This window comes from Camelus dromedarius, chromosome X, assembly GCF_036321535.1.
Source record: "Camelus dromedarius isolate mCamDro1 chromosome X, mCamDro1.pat, whole genome shotgun sequence".
Taxonomy (NCBI): Eukaryota; Metazoa; Chordata; class Mammalia; order Artiodactyla; family Camelidae; genus Camelus; species Camelus dromedarius.
The window spans coordinates 104,866,429-104,883,654 of record NC_087472.1 but is presented as its reverse complement, the minus strand read 5'-3'; the positions used below and the strand labels follow the sequence as shown (position 1 = coordinate 104,883,654).

General features: G+C 45.7%; 1 protein-coding gene across 1 annotated transcript; it reads left to right on the top strand.

The window, feature by feature from the left end:
* Positions 1 to 14,232: 14,232 nt before the first annotated feature.
* RAB9A (RAB9A, member RAS oncogene family) lies at positions 14,233 to 16,834 on the top strand. The gene is made up of 2 exons (XM_031445936.2): positions 14,233 to 14,322; positions 15,741 to 16,834. The coding sequence occupies exon 2, from the start codon at positions 15,772 to 15,774 to the stop codon at positions 16,375 to 16,377; it is 606 nt and encodes a 201-aa protein (XP_031301796.1). The 5' UTR covers positions 14,233 to 14,322; positions 15,741 to 15,771; the 3' UTR covers positions 16,378 to 16,834.
* Positions 16,835 to 17,226: the final 392 nt, after the last annotated feature.

The following is a 17,226-nucleotide window of genomic DNA, read 5'->3' as shown; positions in this document are numbered from 1 at the left end:
CGGGCAGGAGCGGTGAGGGCGGGTCGGGGCGGCGGTGACCTCGAGGCCCCGCCTCCCCGGGCCCCGCCCCGGCCGGTCGCCATGTTGTTCCCTCAGTGCTGGACGGGAGCAACTGGAGTCGGACCCGGGCAGTGCCGCCGACGTCTCCTGCCCGCCACTTTCTCGACGCTCTTTCTTTCGTTGTTGCACCCGGACGGCCCGGCCTGGAGCTCCCGGGCGTCCTCCGTGTGGCCGCGAGGTGAGCGGTGTGCGGACTCCCCTCCGGACCGGGCGGGGGCCGGGGCCGGGTGCGCGGGCGTCAGGGTCTGAGCAGGGCCGGCGGGCCCCGAGTGCGGCCTGCGCGTCGGGCGGCTGGGGCATGGGGGCGCGCGCAGCCTGCGCGGTTACTCGCCCGACCCGGGGACGGGGGCGGGGGGCGGCGGCTTGTTGCCCCCTGCCTCCTGCTGCCTGACGCAGGTGGAAGGACGGGGGTCCCCCACCGACACACCTGGAGAGATGGACACACGCCCCAACACGCGGGGACACAGACACACGGGGAAAGAGATCCATAAACACCCAGGCAGAGGGACACATCCACACAAACTCTCGGGGGCACATGCAGTCCCTGGGGAGGCACACGGAGGAATCCACCCAGGCTCGGGGACACACACCCACACGCCCACCTTACCCTACCCCCGGATGACTCACGGAGAGAAAGCAGGCGCTCAGGATTTGATTTTGGCGACCTCTGACATGTTTCCTAGGTGAACATTTGCTAAGGTGTTACGACCACTCAGGAGGCGCGTTGGGAGTGTAAATCCAGTCCTAGGCGCAGGAGGCGGTTTGGGGCGTTATTACCGGATTCGGACTCTGCCTAAGGTTTCAGAATCGTGTTTCTTGCTTTCTTCCAACTTAGTATGTAAAGAGGCAAGATGAAAATTGTTAAGTGCTGACCAGATAGTTGTGGAGGTATTAGTCGAGGTTGTTTGGGGTTTATTTTTTTCTTTTCAAGCGATGACACATCCCGTGACCAAGGTTCTTTGGAGGAATGACTTTTCTGCTAGTTTCCAAATTGTCACGTGACCGCAGTCTTTTTATAGGATTTTGGTGGCCTGATAAAGTCAATAGATTTTGGTTGCTTTCTTCAAAAATTAATTAAAAATTTTTTTCGTGTTTGTCTTTCTGTCTCTGACATCATTGTAATGGAAAATCCTTAAATTGCCTGCAACCTCAGACACTGTTCAGTGAAACGAAATTGAAGAGATGAAGGAAACTCAGTACTGTTCAGCCAGGGGGCTTTCAAGAAGACTGTTCTTAGTTTTTCTTTTAGACACTTACGTTGAACTTATCATCACTATATGTCTCGAATTTTCAGTATCTGGGGTGGCTGGTTCTTTCAGTATTTTTGTGTGGACATTGTAGTAAATTCATCCTGTTCATACAGAACATTTCTGGCTTGGTGACTTCTCTGTTTTGGAGAGTTTTGTGAGTTGGGGATATTTTTGGTGTGTCATTTGTGAGGTTATAATAGACCAAGGAAATCTTAAGTAGAACATCGTTGGCCTTCACTCCAAGCCGGGTTCTTGGAGACTAAGGAAGTCCTTCAGTGCTCTTCCCTCTTTCCTAGCCTCTCTCTTCTTTCTCAGCCACTTTTCCATCGAGACTACAGTGCTCTGGAGGCCTGAAGATAAGTTCCTTTGGTTCTAGGTGTTAATTTTTAGCCTCCCCTCATTTCTTACCATTTCTTGGGCAGCCACTCTGGTGCTGTATGTTCTGTGTCTGTGAATCTTGTACATACATCATCTCATTGAAATCTCACAGCATTTCCGCGGTATTAGCTCCATTCTACAGATGAAGCATTTGCTGGGCTGTAGGAGGAGTAGGTCTGTTTCCCATGGTCACGGGTCGTGAGGAGGCAGAGCTGGGATTCAGAGCAGGCCTGTGCGACTTCAGAGCGGTAGTTTCCAATGTAGGGGGGTGGGGGTCATTTGACAATGTCTGCAGGCATTTTTGGTTCACACCTGGGAGGGAGTGGGGCTGCCATCTGTTGGGTAGAGACATGGGATGCTTTTCAGCATCCTCTAATGCACAGGACAGTCCCCACGACGAAGAGTTGTCTGGCCCAGAATGTCGCTAGTGCTGGGGTTTGGAAACCCTCCTTGACGCTAGTCTGTGTAACTCCAGAGCTCGTGTTCCGTGCTTCTGTAGCTCTTCAGTTGTGATGTCGGTTCCTGTTCAGGGTACCTCCTCATTTTAAGAAAGAGTGGGTGGAGAGTGGAATTTGAGAACTTGAAGAGAGTTCCGTTGAGTAAGAGACATATTCATTCATTTGAAAGATTAAGAGTGAGCAAATAATGTCTGAAAACAGAATCCTTTTTTAAAAAATTTATTTTCCAAAGGCAAAAGCGTGAAAAAGAACTTGCGAGTCATTCAGAGCTGTCGGAGCAGACTTGGGGGGGTTTGGGTTCTGCATTATTCCCACTGTCAGCGAGCATTTTCTGAGTAGCCCATCGGTTGCTAATACAGAGGTGCTGGTGACATGAAGAGCAGTGGGGTGTTCTGAGCTCCCTAAAGCTTACAGTCTAATTACAGTCATAAGATCAGGTTCTAACTTTGTCCTAGAACAAAATTTATTGCCCAGGCAACTCAAGGTCAGGGACCAGGTGTCATTAAAAAAACAAACAAAACAGCTGCGCACGCACACACAGGTACCTGTATCATGGCATTTCCTGTGGGCGAACGTAGTTGAAATGGGGAAAAGTTGATGTGTTTTTGATAGCTTTGTTGGTTGACCACACGTGAGTATTTACATGAAGTAAATAGAGAAGCCGTTCTTGTTGAGCATAAAATTCTTCCTTAAATTTAGCCTCAGTAGACAATAGTTTTATCATTGAAATCAAGAAATAAGTGATGAAAATTTTTTTTAAATGACCTTTGAATTATTTCTTTCTTTCTGGCATTTTCCAACCTGTTTTCACCAGGCCTAACTAAGACTAGGCCCTTCGGTATATGTACTGCTTCATTCTTGTGGCAGGTGTAACTATTAGGTGAACTTTGGGAGTGAGCTAGAGGAGTCATCAAAGAGGGCTGGCTCTGTGGAGGAATCGCTGTGAAAGTGTTATTCATGCGGTCAACATGGCATCTTTTGTGAGGAGCTTTGCTTTTTAATTCGTGCTGATGGACAGTGTGCTCTTTGCTAATGAGTAGATTTCTCTGCCTCTTATCAGGAGCCGTTTGCTGTGGGGTAGAGGGGGTGCTAAATTATACAGCTAAAAATGATTGCTGTCGCATGGGGTCTCACAAAGGGACGTGTGCTCTGTTATGACTGGAGGGCTTTGTTCTGGGAAGGACCCAGAGGACGTGGTGCAGGAAGAACATCCCCTGGCCTGGGAGGAGTCTTGTTGGATCTGTGTTTGGCTTGCTACTCTGGCCAAGTTAGGTCACCACATGTCTTTGTTTCTTTGTGAAATGAGAGGGTTGAACTTTATAATCTCTATAAGAGTATATGACACCAAGTAAAGACATCAAATTATTGGCTTCCAAGTCCAGGCATACCTCGGAGATATTTCGAATTTCGTTCCAGACCACCACAATAATGCGAGTCATACGATTTTTTTGGTTTTCCAGTGCATATAAAAGTTATGTTTATACTATGCCAATCTATTAAGTGTACAATAGCATTATGCCTAAAAAAGCAACGTACATACCTTAATTAACAAATACTGTATTGGGGATAGGGTATAGCTCAGTGGTAGAGCGCATGCTCAGCAGGGGTTCAATTCCCCTTTACTTCCATTTAAAAAAAAAAAACTATTGCTAAAAAATGTTAGCCATCATATGAGCCTTCAGTGAGTTGTAATCTTTTTGCATTAGTGACATCAAAGATCACTGATCACAGATCACTATAACCAATATAATCATAAGGAAAATTTGAAATATTGCAAGGATTACCAAACTGCAACACAGAGACAAGAAGTGAGCAAACACTGCTGGAAAAATGGCACCAATAAACTTGCTCCGTGCAGGGTTGCCACAGACTTTCAGTTTGGAAAAAACCTGCAATATCTGTGAAGGGCAAAAAAAAAAAAAACGAGGGATGCCTGTGGTTCTGCCTCGGGCGACGTGCTGGTTAAGAGCAGGAGGAGGTAAACCAGGTAGGAGTGTGCCTGTGTGTTTGGGAAACACTTGAAAGCTAGCTAGGTAATTAATCTCATTAGTCAACACCAAGGACAAGAAAATAGGGCTTATGACTAAGTAGGTCATCAACAGAAAACATTTATTAAGGATTTCTTTTTGAGGGGGTGAACTCACGAAATGCCTCAGGGAGTTTGGGAGGCTGTGACACAGATGAAAGGTCAGGATACCCGAGGGAGGAGACCTGGGGGACCCAGGTGTGGGCGTGGAGGGGAGCCTGGCTGCCCTATGTTGGGGGGGGGGGCGTGCGAGGCAGAGGCAGTCCCAGGCCCGTGCTTGCCTGGAAGCCTGGGCGCGGGAGGGGCGGGGCGGGGGGGGGGCGCCTGGGCTCCTTGGGAACTCGGAGGAGAAAGCTCCGTTTCCCAACGTGAGTCTTGATACTGTACATGTTGTGACGTTGAACAGTGGGTATTTCCACATTCTGGATTCTTCCATTACTTTCTGTTAATTTTTGACTGTGGTGGGTCCAGGGCTTAGAAGGCTGTTGCTTATCGTGAACCTAGAGAAGATAAATGGTTGGAAATGAATGTGGGTGAGGTAACAGCTAGGTGAGCATGGGGCCGGGAGAGCCGGCGGTGGCTTTTGGAAGAAACAGAGGGGTGAGGCAGGCAGTGGAGGCTTCACACTGGCTCCCCCAAACCTGGCTCGTTTTCGTTGCGGGGAGTCTGAACACAGGTCCGAGGCTCGATGCCTTACACGTGTACGGTGTTGTTTGGCGGGGATGGAAAAACATTCTGGAACAACTTGCTACTTGAATTCCGTGGCCACGTTCAGTACCCACCCAGGTGTGAAGGATAGCCGAGCAGTGTCGCCAGTGAGCTGAGCTGCTAGTTCAGTGTGAACCGAACCGTTTTCATTCCAGGTTCTTGTGAGTGGGATTAGGTTTTTGGGTACAGAAGCTAAGGCAGTTTCCAGGTAAGTTCTCATGAGAGTGGTTGTGTTATCAGTTAGAGAAGCCTGAAAAAAGCCTTACAGATTGCTGTTTCTGGAACTTGCTCTGTAGACCTCTAACAGAGGTAGAGTGTTTAAATGATTTAACAGGTTCACAAATGTTAGCACTCCCTGGGGTGCGGTGTGTGGCTGGGCGACTCTCTCGTCTCCGCAGTTTCACACTCGTGTGTTTAATCAGAGCAGTGATTAGGTGAACACACCTGAGAATACATATGTGGTCTAGTTGGAAGTCACGACAGAAGAACTGCTTGAGGACCACATGTGAGTGAGTACAGAGCATTTTCTAGAATGAGTTCCAGTACTCTTAAATAAAATTTCAGAAATATTTGGAAGGAAATAACTGCTACCCGTATATCCTGTTCCACATTAATATTTGTGCAGTACCTGATTTTTATCGCACCAGCCCTGGAGAACCCCGCCTCGCAAAGATATGATGTCATCGAAAGGAATGTGCCGTGATCTGATGTTGAAAGTGGACTCCCTGGCGCAGCAGTGTGGGGCATGGCCCGCCCAGCCGGGTTTCCTACGCACGCTGTCCTTTGATCTCCCTTCCTTCGTTGTCCATAGTGTTTCGCCCCCAACTTCTGCTGCATAGTTTCTTAGGAAGTAGGTCTGCTGGTGGAGAAAGGGGCCCCTGGGTGCAGAGAGGGTGTCCTGGGGGCTCCCCTTGTGCTTTCCGCCAGGCCAGCACGTCTCCGTCAGTGTCAGGAAGTGCCTGGTGCCCCCTGGGGCCGGTGTCTCCTCGTCAGCTGCTTCTCCCCAAGTTAAGTTTCCTTTCTCTTGGGTTGATCACTGTTGGACCATTTGCTTTCCATCTTTCTCTCATCTACACTTGTTCCGTCTTGTTTTCCTTTTGGGGCTGTACATTTTTTAGAGCTTTTCTGTCATTTGGTGGGAGTGAAGGTCACCCGTGTTTGAACTGCCCTATTTAATTAGACTGAGAGGAGTTACGTAATCTGTGTGAACTTGCTTTATTGCTCTATAAAACATGGGTGATAGTACCCCACTTGCAGGTGACCTGAAGGTGCTGTATGCCAGGTACTTAGTAGATATCCAGTGAACAGTGGCAGCTAGTATCATTACGGTCATAGCGTTTGTTATTGTAGCAACCAAGACAATGACAGTAGACAGGGAGGGAAGTGGACACGTTTCTTGTATGCGTGAATGAAGTGGTAAGACAGAAGAAAGAGATTTTGAAAATGGGGGGAATAATCAGCTTGGTTTTAGATACGTTGAATTTGAACTGCCATCAGGGTACCAGATGAACATATTATAAAAGGGGTTGGAATTCTTGTCTGGTGCCCAAGGGGCGGGACGGTGGTGGTGGACTTTAGAGATCACTGGTTTTATATCCCAGGGAGATACGGTTTGGGAAGAGGTAAGGGCTTCAACCTTGCGATATACCTCCTTTAAGAGTCTGTTAGGAAAGGGAGCATCTGGGTTGCAGAAAGCTAAGGTGGTGAGGGGGAGAGAAAGCAGAACCTATTGTCAGAGTAGTTTTATGGACAGTGAAGTAGGAAGCATTTTCAAAGTCACTGGCAGGCTGTTTAGACCTAATAGAGGCAGTAATGGTGGCCGAGTCCTGTCTAAGACTTGAAGGTCCCACTGATGCCTCCAGTGTGATGCTTGCAAGACCCTTTTTCAGTTGGGCCTCCATTACCTTATTTGTTTAACAGAAAATGCCTTGGGCACCCTTCTGAGATTTTATGTCATGTACATCCAGACAAATAGCTACGTCTCAGAGAATTCACTGTCTACTAGGTGGGCCTCTGGTGAGGACACTGGTCAACCATGAGGGTGTGTTTCTAGAAGTATACACAGTGAAGTCCTAAGAGAGGCGCTCTCCTCTTTATTCACTTTAGGGCTGCTTGTGCCTTAGGGCATTTGGATGAGGACTAAGGAGAACCCCTTGGATTGGCCATTAGGAGGCCTCTGTGACTTCTGCTGACATTCAAGTGGATGGAGGGGTTGGGAATGTGCGTTTAGTGAGCAGGGTGGAGGGTTGATGAGGCACAGAGGTGAAATGAGTGGTGATGGCAGAGTAAGTTTGGGCTTGGAAAGCTGTTTTGTTTTTTGTTTGTTTTGGAAACCTTTTTGTAAGCGAAGTCAGCTTCAGTACCTTGGTAGGGAGAAACGGGAGCATCATTGTTGGAGAAGTGGGATGAAGTGATCTGTCTGGAAAGTGGCCTGCAGCACTCTAACATTTCTTCTCATTTTGACCTGGTGACAACTTCCCTGCTGAATGGGAGCCTCTACTAGTTGAGTCCTGTATGCCAGAAATATACCTGTTCTCTTGAAATAGATCTTCTTAGGAAATTCCACTCCTCTTATTTCATTCTCTAAAAGCCAAAGTTCTGCCTTGCTCTGGCTTCATGTCATGTGGGCAGTGTTTCTATACTAACTCTTCCCTGAGCTTCTTCCTTTATTTTTTTGAGGGGGGGAGTATAATTAGGTTTATTTATTTCCCTGAGCTTCTGTGGCAGCTCTCCAGCCCTTATCCTTTTCTACTCCAAATTAAAGATACCAGGGTTCTTACCTGACTTAAAGAGAGGAGTCAGAACCCAGATTCCCTTAGGTTATAGCAGATCATTACAGATCATATTTACTTTGTGTTTTGCTGCTTTAATGTGTTTTCTTAACATGTATATTCAAATTCATTTCTTTCATACTGCATTCTTCTTCCTGAAGTACCCAGCTGTAAATTCCTAGGAATATTGTGACCTTTATCCATTTCTTTGCATTTTAATTCTGTCCCCCCAAAGTGTAGCCTTAAGCTCTCGCCACTCTTTTCTGTCAGGCATTTCAAGTGCCTTTTTCAGGTAAGTGTCTAATTACAGGTAGATTTATGCTTGTTTCTTTTAAGGACTTCATTTAAAAAAGAAAGAACCAAATGTTATCTTCACTTATAGGATTAGCAGTCTCCTATGAGTAAGTCTGTTCATTGAACCGTCACAGTTCATGGTCAAAGTCTAATATTAATAAAGTTCTATGGGTAAGGGAGAGAATGGGGAAATAGTGACTCCACGTAAAGAAGAAAGTCTTTAGGGTGTTATGAGCTACATGAATTGATCACACGAAATATACCAATGATGCAGACGTGGATTGATCATTTTGTGAGTTTCAGATATCCTTTAAGAATCTGATACAACTTTTTTACACTTTCCGTAGAAAAGCTCAAGCACACGCTTCCATCCATACGCTCATCCTTATTTCACGTGTGATTCTAGGAGGTGCATTTTCCCCCTGCGGCTCCTTCGTGGACTCCCAGTTAAGGAAACTTGTACCTGTACTGTCTGGTGCAGTCCTCATGTAGCAATTTATATTTAAATGAATTGAAATGAAATTAAAATTCAGTTCTTCAGCTGGATCAGCCACATTTCAAGTGCTCAGTAGCTGCATGTGGTTAGTGACTACTACACTAGACAGCACAGATAAGAACATTTCCATTGTCATAGAAAGTTCTTTTGGATCACGCTGCTCTATGCTTTCAAGACGGTTTAAGAAAATTGAGTTCCTTAACCAAATCTGTTTTTTTCTCCTCACTTCTCCCTTCCCACTCTCTCCACCACTGTTAATGATTAGGTGGTATACCTGACTGCAAAGGTGCCTTGTTAAGCAAGATTGTATTCATTTCTTTAAAGCATCATTAAATGACTCACCTTCATAAGAGTACTTACGGAAAGGAATTCCTTAAGTAGGGTGACCTGCTCTCACATCGTTACAGCCTCGTCTGATTTACACAGTTTTTTCCTTGTCTAGCTGTCTCTCTGAGGTAATGCTCAGTGGCCAACTAGATAATTTATTTAATGTGGCAAGTTGTGCCTCCAGGTTGGTTTATTCCTATGGTATTTGCTTAATTATTCTTCTTCCTTTTTCTTTGGTCGACTTCTTGCCGTAGAGATAGCTCCCATTAGACTTAATGACTTCCTTGACTTCTTGCTCACATATTTCAGCAAGACACCAGAAAGACTAGAAACAAAGAATGGAACTAATTAAGATGTTAAGGGAGATACACCTGTGTTAAGCTATAAGACAATAAATACGGCTCACATGAAGCTAGAAATAATTTAGAGGTGATCCATGCTTTTGTTTCCTTGGTTAGTTTCTTTGAACCTCAGTTTCCCAAGCTATGAAATGAAATGAAGCAAGTGGCGTGCCTCTAAGTAGGACATTCAGGGTGAGTGCAAAAGGAATGTGTGATTTTGGAAAAAAAAAACACACACACACACACACACACAGAACTGTTCCTAAATTTAAACCAGGAGTGATAAATTCAATTTACGATTTTGGAAGTGAGAACTAGTCAAGGCGTTACAGTGTATGTGTTTGAAAATCTGAAATTTTAACAAAAGCAATTTACAAACCTGGTGTACTCTCCCTTAGGCAGCTTGTTAGAGTAACGTCATTTTTCTGCATTTCCTGTTGCTTTCAATAATACTAATTTTAAAGTAGTTTTCTTATTGGATTTTCAAGTAAGAATCAATTTTTTTGTCCCTTCCCACACATTTTAACGGACCTCAAAAATAGAATAGAGGAAGAACTGATTGAACAGAGAAACAAAGAATTGTAAGAACAGAAAGTAGAGATAGAAAAATAAGAATAGAATACCAAGAATGAAGGAGGAAGTCGTTTACTCTTTGTTCTCAATTTAGCATTTATTTGGTACCTCACCATATGGAAAGCTTTTTGTGAGATGTTGCAGAACCAAAAAGGGACAAATGAATGGATGGCATTAGGTGTTGTGTGTCCCTCCCAGGGAGCTGACATTAATTAGGAAACACACAAACACAACTGTCAGTTGGTTAGAGCATCAGTGAATGAGAGCTGTAATAGAGGCAGAGTGATTATGAGAACGAAGAGAAAGAGTAGGTTGCAGGGGGCATAGAAGGCTTCTGGCATGAGCTGAACTTTGGATGACTTGCATTTTCATAGCTGTGGAGGTGTAGGGAGGGGCCTCCCAGTCCAAGGTAAAGGCCTGAGCAAAGGCTGGACAGTAAATGCCTGTGTAATAGGTTTGGGGATGGTGACTTGTAGGCATATAATTGGGGCAGGCTGGTGTGTGAGGCTGGATAGCTCTTTGAATGTCATGCTCAAAATCCTACATAATAAGAGTAAGGAATAAATAAATGGGTTTCGTTATCTGTAAGAATGGAGGTAATTAGATCCATGACCAATAAAATTGTCTACCTTTAATCCATGCGTACATTTCTATTTGAGATTTATATTCTCCATGCTTGGATCCGACTCTGCCTTGGTTTATTGTAAACCAGTAAGGGAAGTCAGCAGGGGTTGGAGAAGGCCAGAGAAAAGGCTACTGCTGAATGGACAAGGAGATCATTTGTGGTGCGTGTAAATCCAATTTTAGGATCTTACTGCTAGTTCTCAGGCCATATGTGTGAGTGTATCTATAAATATGTATCTGTAGTCTTTAGACATAATTTGCATACCATAGAAGTTACCTTTTAAATGTATATGCTTCAGTTCTTTTTAGTATATGCTCTAAATTGTGCAACCATCACCACTGTCTAATTCCAGATTATTTTTATCACACCCACCCTACCACTCAAAGAAGAGAAAGTAAGAAAGAAAGAAACCCCATACCATTAGCATTCCCTAGAACCACAAATCTACTTTCTGTCTCTATAGATTTACCTGCTATGAACATTTCATATAAATGGAATCATAATATGTGGCCTTTTGTGTGTGGCTTCTTTCAGTTATAATTTTGAGGTCCACCCACATTGTTGCATGCATTACTACTTCATTCCTTTCTAGGGTTGATGAATCTTCCATTGTATGGATAGGCCACATTTTATTATCTGTTCATCACTTGATGGACATTGGGTTGTTTCTATATTTTAGCTATTACGAATAATGCTACTTTGAATATTCACATACAGGTTTTTGTGTGGATGTGTTTTCATTTGTCTTAAATATATAGCTAGGAGAGGAATTGCTGGGTCACGTGGGAACTCTCTGTGGAACTTGCTGAGGGACCGCAGACTGTTTCCCATGAGCGCTGCACCATTTTGCCTTCCCGCCGGCAGTGTATGAGGGTTCTTGCTTTCCTGCTTCCTCATCAGCAGCTGTTACTGTCTGTCTTTCAGAGTCTAGCCATCCGAGTGGATGTGGGGTGGTTATCTCATTATAGTTTTGATGTGCATTTCCCTGCTGGATAATGCTGATCATTTTTGCCCATTTTTAATTTTTTTTAGTTGATGAATTGTAAGAGTTCTTTATTCTGGATACAGGTCCTTTATCAGATACATGATTTGCAAATATTTTCTCCTATTCTCTGGGTTATCTTTTCACTTTCTTGATAGTGTCCTTTGAAGCACAAAAGTTGTAAATTTTGGTGAAGTTCAGTTTACCTACTTTTTCTTTTGTTGCTTGTGTGTTTGGTTTTATATTGAGTTCTTTTTGATATAATCTGAATTACGGAAAAAGTGAGGAAGCTCTTGTCCTTAAAGTCTGGCAGATAGCAGTATTTGAAGAAAATTTAAAAGATAGTGATTTCTATTTCAGTTACAATATTCAGTCAAGCTATGCGTTAAGTGAAAATGAAGCTTTAAAAAATACTTCTGATATTAAAAAGGCAAGTATGACTTTGCAACCAAAGCAGAACTTTGAAGATTGAACTCGGTATTGATTATTTGAGGTTTTCTTGCAGACTTTAATGTTAACCTGTGAGCTTTCACATGGTGTCACCAAGGCGTGCACATTTTTGGGCTTTTCACTTAACAGGGTGTTTCTACAGTCCCATGTCTCCATGACTCCTCAGGGGCTGCAGAGCATCCCCAATTAGGCATTTAGGTCATTTCCAGTTTTCCCACTGGGAACGTTTTTGCAAATGTTCCTTTGTTAATTAATTAATTTTTTTTTTTTTTTGAGAAAAGGTTTTAGAATAGTATGTATTTTTTGGTAGGGTCTAGAAAACTGACAACTCGGAAAAAAGTCTGGTATAATACATTTCCATTAACTGAATCTTTTCAGGGAGCATGTTTCGTTTGTATTAGCCACGGTAGGCGTGCTGACTTCACTGTGGCCTCCACACACAGCGGAATGTGAGGGTGTGCTAGGAGTGCAGCGGGAGGGGCTTCGGTGGGAGACGAGGGCTGGCTGCGTCTGCAGGTGAGCAGGAGCTCACCAGATGGCAAGAGGAGGGCTTCCGAGGGAGCCGGTGAGGCGTGGAGCCACGTGGTGACTGCCTTACTGCAGGATCAGGTAGGAGGCCCAGCTGCTGCCGTTTTCAATCCCAAAGCTCGCTGACACCGTTGGTAGTTGAGAGGGAATAAGGGATCTGTGGAAGGTCCACCCAAGACCTTCCTCCTGCCCTCGTCACAGCCTGCTTTTCCATCTCAGCTAGTTACCTTTCTGGACTGCACGTCTGATCAGTTTGCATGCTGCTGAAGCTGTCGAAGGGCTCCAGTTACTCTGAGCTTGTAGGCAGCAGTCCTTCCGTGGTTTCTAAGGCCCCGCTGGCTCCAGGCCCCACCCTCCAGTCCCGTCTGCACAGCACTGTCCTCCCCAGGCGCCAGGTGCTCAGGCTTCCCTGGGAGAGCCCAGGGCACGCGGCTGCCTTGGCGGGGCCTTCGCCCCGGCTGGTCCCACTTCCTGGTTCCAGCTCCCTCCCCCTTCTCCCAGTTCTCTCCTCCTGCTGAGCTTTGCCTGGGGTCCGACCCACTTGCCCTGGGTCAAACCCTCCTCCTGTGGACTCAGACCTTGGGGAGGCTGGTCCTAAGGACAGCGTGCAACAGAAAAGGTCACTGAGACCCTGCCATGGAGCAGCCCACACTGGAAACCGGTGTATAGTCTCTCACGGACCCAGGTGGACACAGCCAGTTTTCCTATGGCCTAGGAGGTTACCACTTTTTCTTTAACTGAGAGGCAGGGGAAGTAGCTGGCTGTGTTACAGGATTGTGTTGGGTGAGAAGTTCATTCCCCTGATGGCTGGAATCATGCAGCGCCTTGGGATGCTCATACCTGGGCCTGATCTGGCCTCGGGAGCCACAGGGGCTGATCCCCTGCACCATTTAAGCTATTTGTTGGCCTTTGATTGAGTGTGCATAGTTGTACTCCATTCCGGGTACCTCTCATTTGTAAGACTTGCTACAGTTGTAACACAAGTGGGTTTGTGCACTGGGTGCGGCCTGCTTCCTGGGTGCCCGGCACGGGGAGGCACTCACTGAGTACTCCTTGCAAAGCTGCTTTCCCATCCGCTGCGGGGACTGCTAGGCTTCTGGCAGGGAGGGGTGCCGTAGAGTCCTGCCCACGCGATTCCTACTTCATTTAAGACTTGTTCAAATTCTGGAGACTCTAATAAACTTAGGGAGACATGTCAATAGACTGAATCCTGCTAGTTCTGTCAGGTTCGCTTGTTTTTGTGCAGATCTTGAAATAAAGGAAGCCGCTGGAAGACCTCCCACTGAGACCCCTTCTTTGCACTGTACCTGCAACAGCAACAGGAAACATTTTATTTATCCAAAATAAACGCAGAGGCAGCTGAGACTGCCGCGCCTGCGGGTTAACAGTCAGTGTGTTCCGATCCACCGCACTTCCAGCCTTTGCTAGCTGACCTCCAGCGAGGAATGTCACCTCTCTGAGTCAGTCCTCACCTGTGGATGGGGTGACGAGAGACTGGTGAGGAGTGAGGGTGGTGAAGCAGAGGCAGAGCTTACAGGGCTCAGTGTTAGCGTGGTGGTGGTGGTGGTGGTGGTGGTGGTGGTGATTTTATCCTTAACTCCCAATTGTCAAGATTTTGAAGTCTCATTTTTTCCCATTGATTGAATGTATAAGTTGCGGGCTGCTATACCAAAGTCCCACAAAAATGCCCTTTGCTTTTAAAAAGGGGAGGGGCAGGGGTTGGAACTGTTGGTTTAGACTGCAGGTTCCTGGTGCTTGAGCACAGCTCCGCCTTGTCGGCACGGAAACCTTCGCACTGAAGTCGATCTTCAGGACCAGGATCCTTTGGCTTCAGTTGTCTGCGTCCACTGCCCTCTCATTTGCTCTGCCCATGACTCTTGCTGATATACCTGACTGAAGACATGCCTTAAAGAAGCCTCTCCATACAACTCCCAGTAAAGACTTCTTCATGTGTCCCTTCCACAGAGACTCCCGCACTCCTAGAATGAGCCTGGCACAGTGGCGGGCCACTACCCCGGTGTCCGTGTCTGAGTGACTCTTCCCAGCAGCTCTGAGGTAGGTACTGCTGTCACCAGAGTCCCGGGGGCTGCGGGATGGCAGGTAGCTTGCCCTCGGGCCCTCGCCCTTGGCCTTTGGCACCAGGAGCCAGTTCTCCTTTCCCACAGCGGGCTTCTCTTCGCTCAGGAGAACGTTTCCCCTCTGCCTAGGCGGCCCGGAAAGACACTGCATGACATTCTCTGCCGCCGTAGCCCTGCTGTGTCACATCGGCACCTCTCCCTGGAGGGGCCCTTCTTTTTCTTTCTTTGTGTTCGCTTCATTTTATTCTCTGGAATGTGGTTATTCTAAACAACTCTAAATTTGGGCACATTTCGAAGAATGAATGAAATATTTTACATTTCATCTTAAAATTTTACAGCTGTCTGAATGGGATACTTAAGTAGGGTACGCAGGGCCAGGTGAAAAACTTTTTGGAAAAAATAATGAATAAAGTATAGTATTTGATTCTAGGGCTTTTTTTAGGCTGGGAAAGGTCATGGACAGCTTTCAGATGCGGTTTTCCTTTTAAATGAAGAAGTCTTTTTTTATACTCCAGTTTGGAAGGATCACCCAAAGCCAAGAAATAATCTCCACCAAAGTTAAAACATGACTTTAGCAGTTCCTATAAAGAAATCTGATTAAGAAAAGCATATTATATAGGTCCTAAGTCTTATCTGAGTTGTTCAGTTCAAATGTCATCATTATCTGCAGAGAAAAAATTAGAAAGCTCACCTTAGCAATGTACATTCAATCTGTTTTCATAATTTTAAGAGTAAACACAAGAATTAAAATGTGAAAGAAATATCTGACTTCTATTAGTAGCCAGACGTTAATGTTAGCAAACTCCGAATTGTGTTCACAGTTTAGAGAGTAGTCCGTTACCCAGCCATTGGCTTAGGTTTGTTCACAGCCAGATCCGTCAGCCCGGTCTCTGGTTTCCTGGTTACCAGCCCCCGTGGAGAGTAAGCGGGGGTTGCCCAGAAAGCCCCGGGCACGAGAGGAAAGCCGTCAGTGGAAACTGTCACTGTGCCACCAGAGTGCTGTCTGCAGTTGGCACTGAAATGCGCCCACTTCAGTCTCCTGCTGTATCTCTAATGGTGACAGGGCTGGTTTCTTGTGAGGAGAGAGAAATGCTTGAGACGATGATCTTGGGGGTCGGCCTGGGCCTTGAGTGCCAGCCTCAGTGAGCCGTGAGCCCTCCACAGCTGTGTCAGAGGACTGGTCGGGCAGTGCCTGACAGGAGGTGGTGCGCTCGGCGGACGGTGCCCGGGAGGAGGTGGCGCGCTCGGTAGATGACAGCTCTTTGCTATCAGTGTTCCTGTGCAGAAAGGAATTGGCACTCAGTGTTCTACTTCCCTTAGACACTCATATGCATAGAGGCAGGCAGAGCAGGGTACAGATCTGACAGAATATAACAGTACCTTTTTATTTTCCAGGCTTGTGAGATCAAAGATCTTGAGATTAAGAATGGCAGGAAAATCATCGCTTTTTAAAGTAATTCTCCTTGGAGATGGTGGAGTTGGGAAGAGTTCTCTAATGAACAGATATGTGACTAATAAGTTTGATACCCAGCTCTTCCACACAATAGGTGTGGAGTTTTTAAATAAAGATTTGGAGGTGGACGGACATTTTGTTACCATGCAGATCTGGGACACGGCCGGTCAAGAGCGATTCAGAAGCCTGAGGACGCCGTTTTACAGAGGCTCTGACTGTTGCCTGCTTACTTTTAGTGTTGATGATTCTCAGAGCTTCCAGAACTTGAGTAACTGGAAGAAAGAATTCATATATTATGCGGATGTGAAAGAGCCCGAAAGCTTTCCCTTTGTGATTTTGGGCAACAAGATTGATATAAGTGAACGGCAGGTGTCTGCAGAAGAAGCCCAAGCCTGGTGCAGGGACAACGGCGACTATCCTTACTTTGAAACAAGTGCAAAAGATGCCACGAATGTCGCAGCGGCCTTTGAGGAAGCAGTTCGGAGAGTGCTTGCTACCGAGGAGAGGTCAGATCACTTGATCCAGACAGACACGGTCAGTCTGCACCGAAAGCCCAAGGCCAGCTCATCTTGCTGTTGATGGTCAGAGAGGTGGCCCGTGCGACCTAACCAGCCCACACACATACATAAGCACGGGGTGGAGGAGAGAGTTAGCGTTAGCAGCAATGGGTCACATGCTCACTAAGTTAACCCTATTGCTGCCTCGTTAGTGGGTAGGAGAAGGGGGACATCCACTCACAGGAGAATCTATGTACTTAGTAACGGCACCTTACATTTATAAATTCTGACGGTTGTCTAATAATGTTTAATTTAAATATGTAAGTTACAGAGCTAATACATGAGATGACCAAGACTAATTATAATTAAAACACTTGAGTATTCTAGAAATTACTGTTTTTTCCCTGGGAAATGGAGAGCTACTTTTTCTATGTGTATATTTTTATGTAATTAGCATTCTGTTCCTGGTTCAGGGAAAACGTGTCCTAAAGCAATAATGTTAGATATTAAAGATTAAAATCTAATGCATTTGCACGGCAGTTGTTTGATTTTATTACTTCATTCTCTTTAAAGTGATGTACGTATTCACGTTTTCATTCTACATCACAATTGTTCTCTCTGGTGATCACTTGTCATTTGTGTGCCACACGTGTGACCCCGTCCAGCAGAGAAGCTGACTTTCCAGCAGAGCAGTGACAACCCTTGGAGGAAGCACTACGTGTGGATTGTACTTTGTGGGAGGGGAAATGAAGATGTCTTTATTTGGTCATGTTTATTCAGTGTCTTCTCTGCCACTGAACAGTGTTTAGTGATTTGGTCTCGAGATTTTTCTGTCATTTTACCGTGGTGAACAGACTTACTGATAAAGCAAATTGTGTTCTCACGTGGGTAAAGTTCAAGTTCACATGCTGTGCCATTCCTGCCAGTCCTG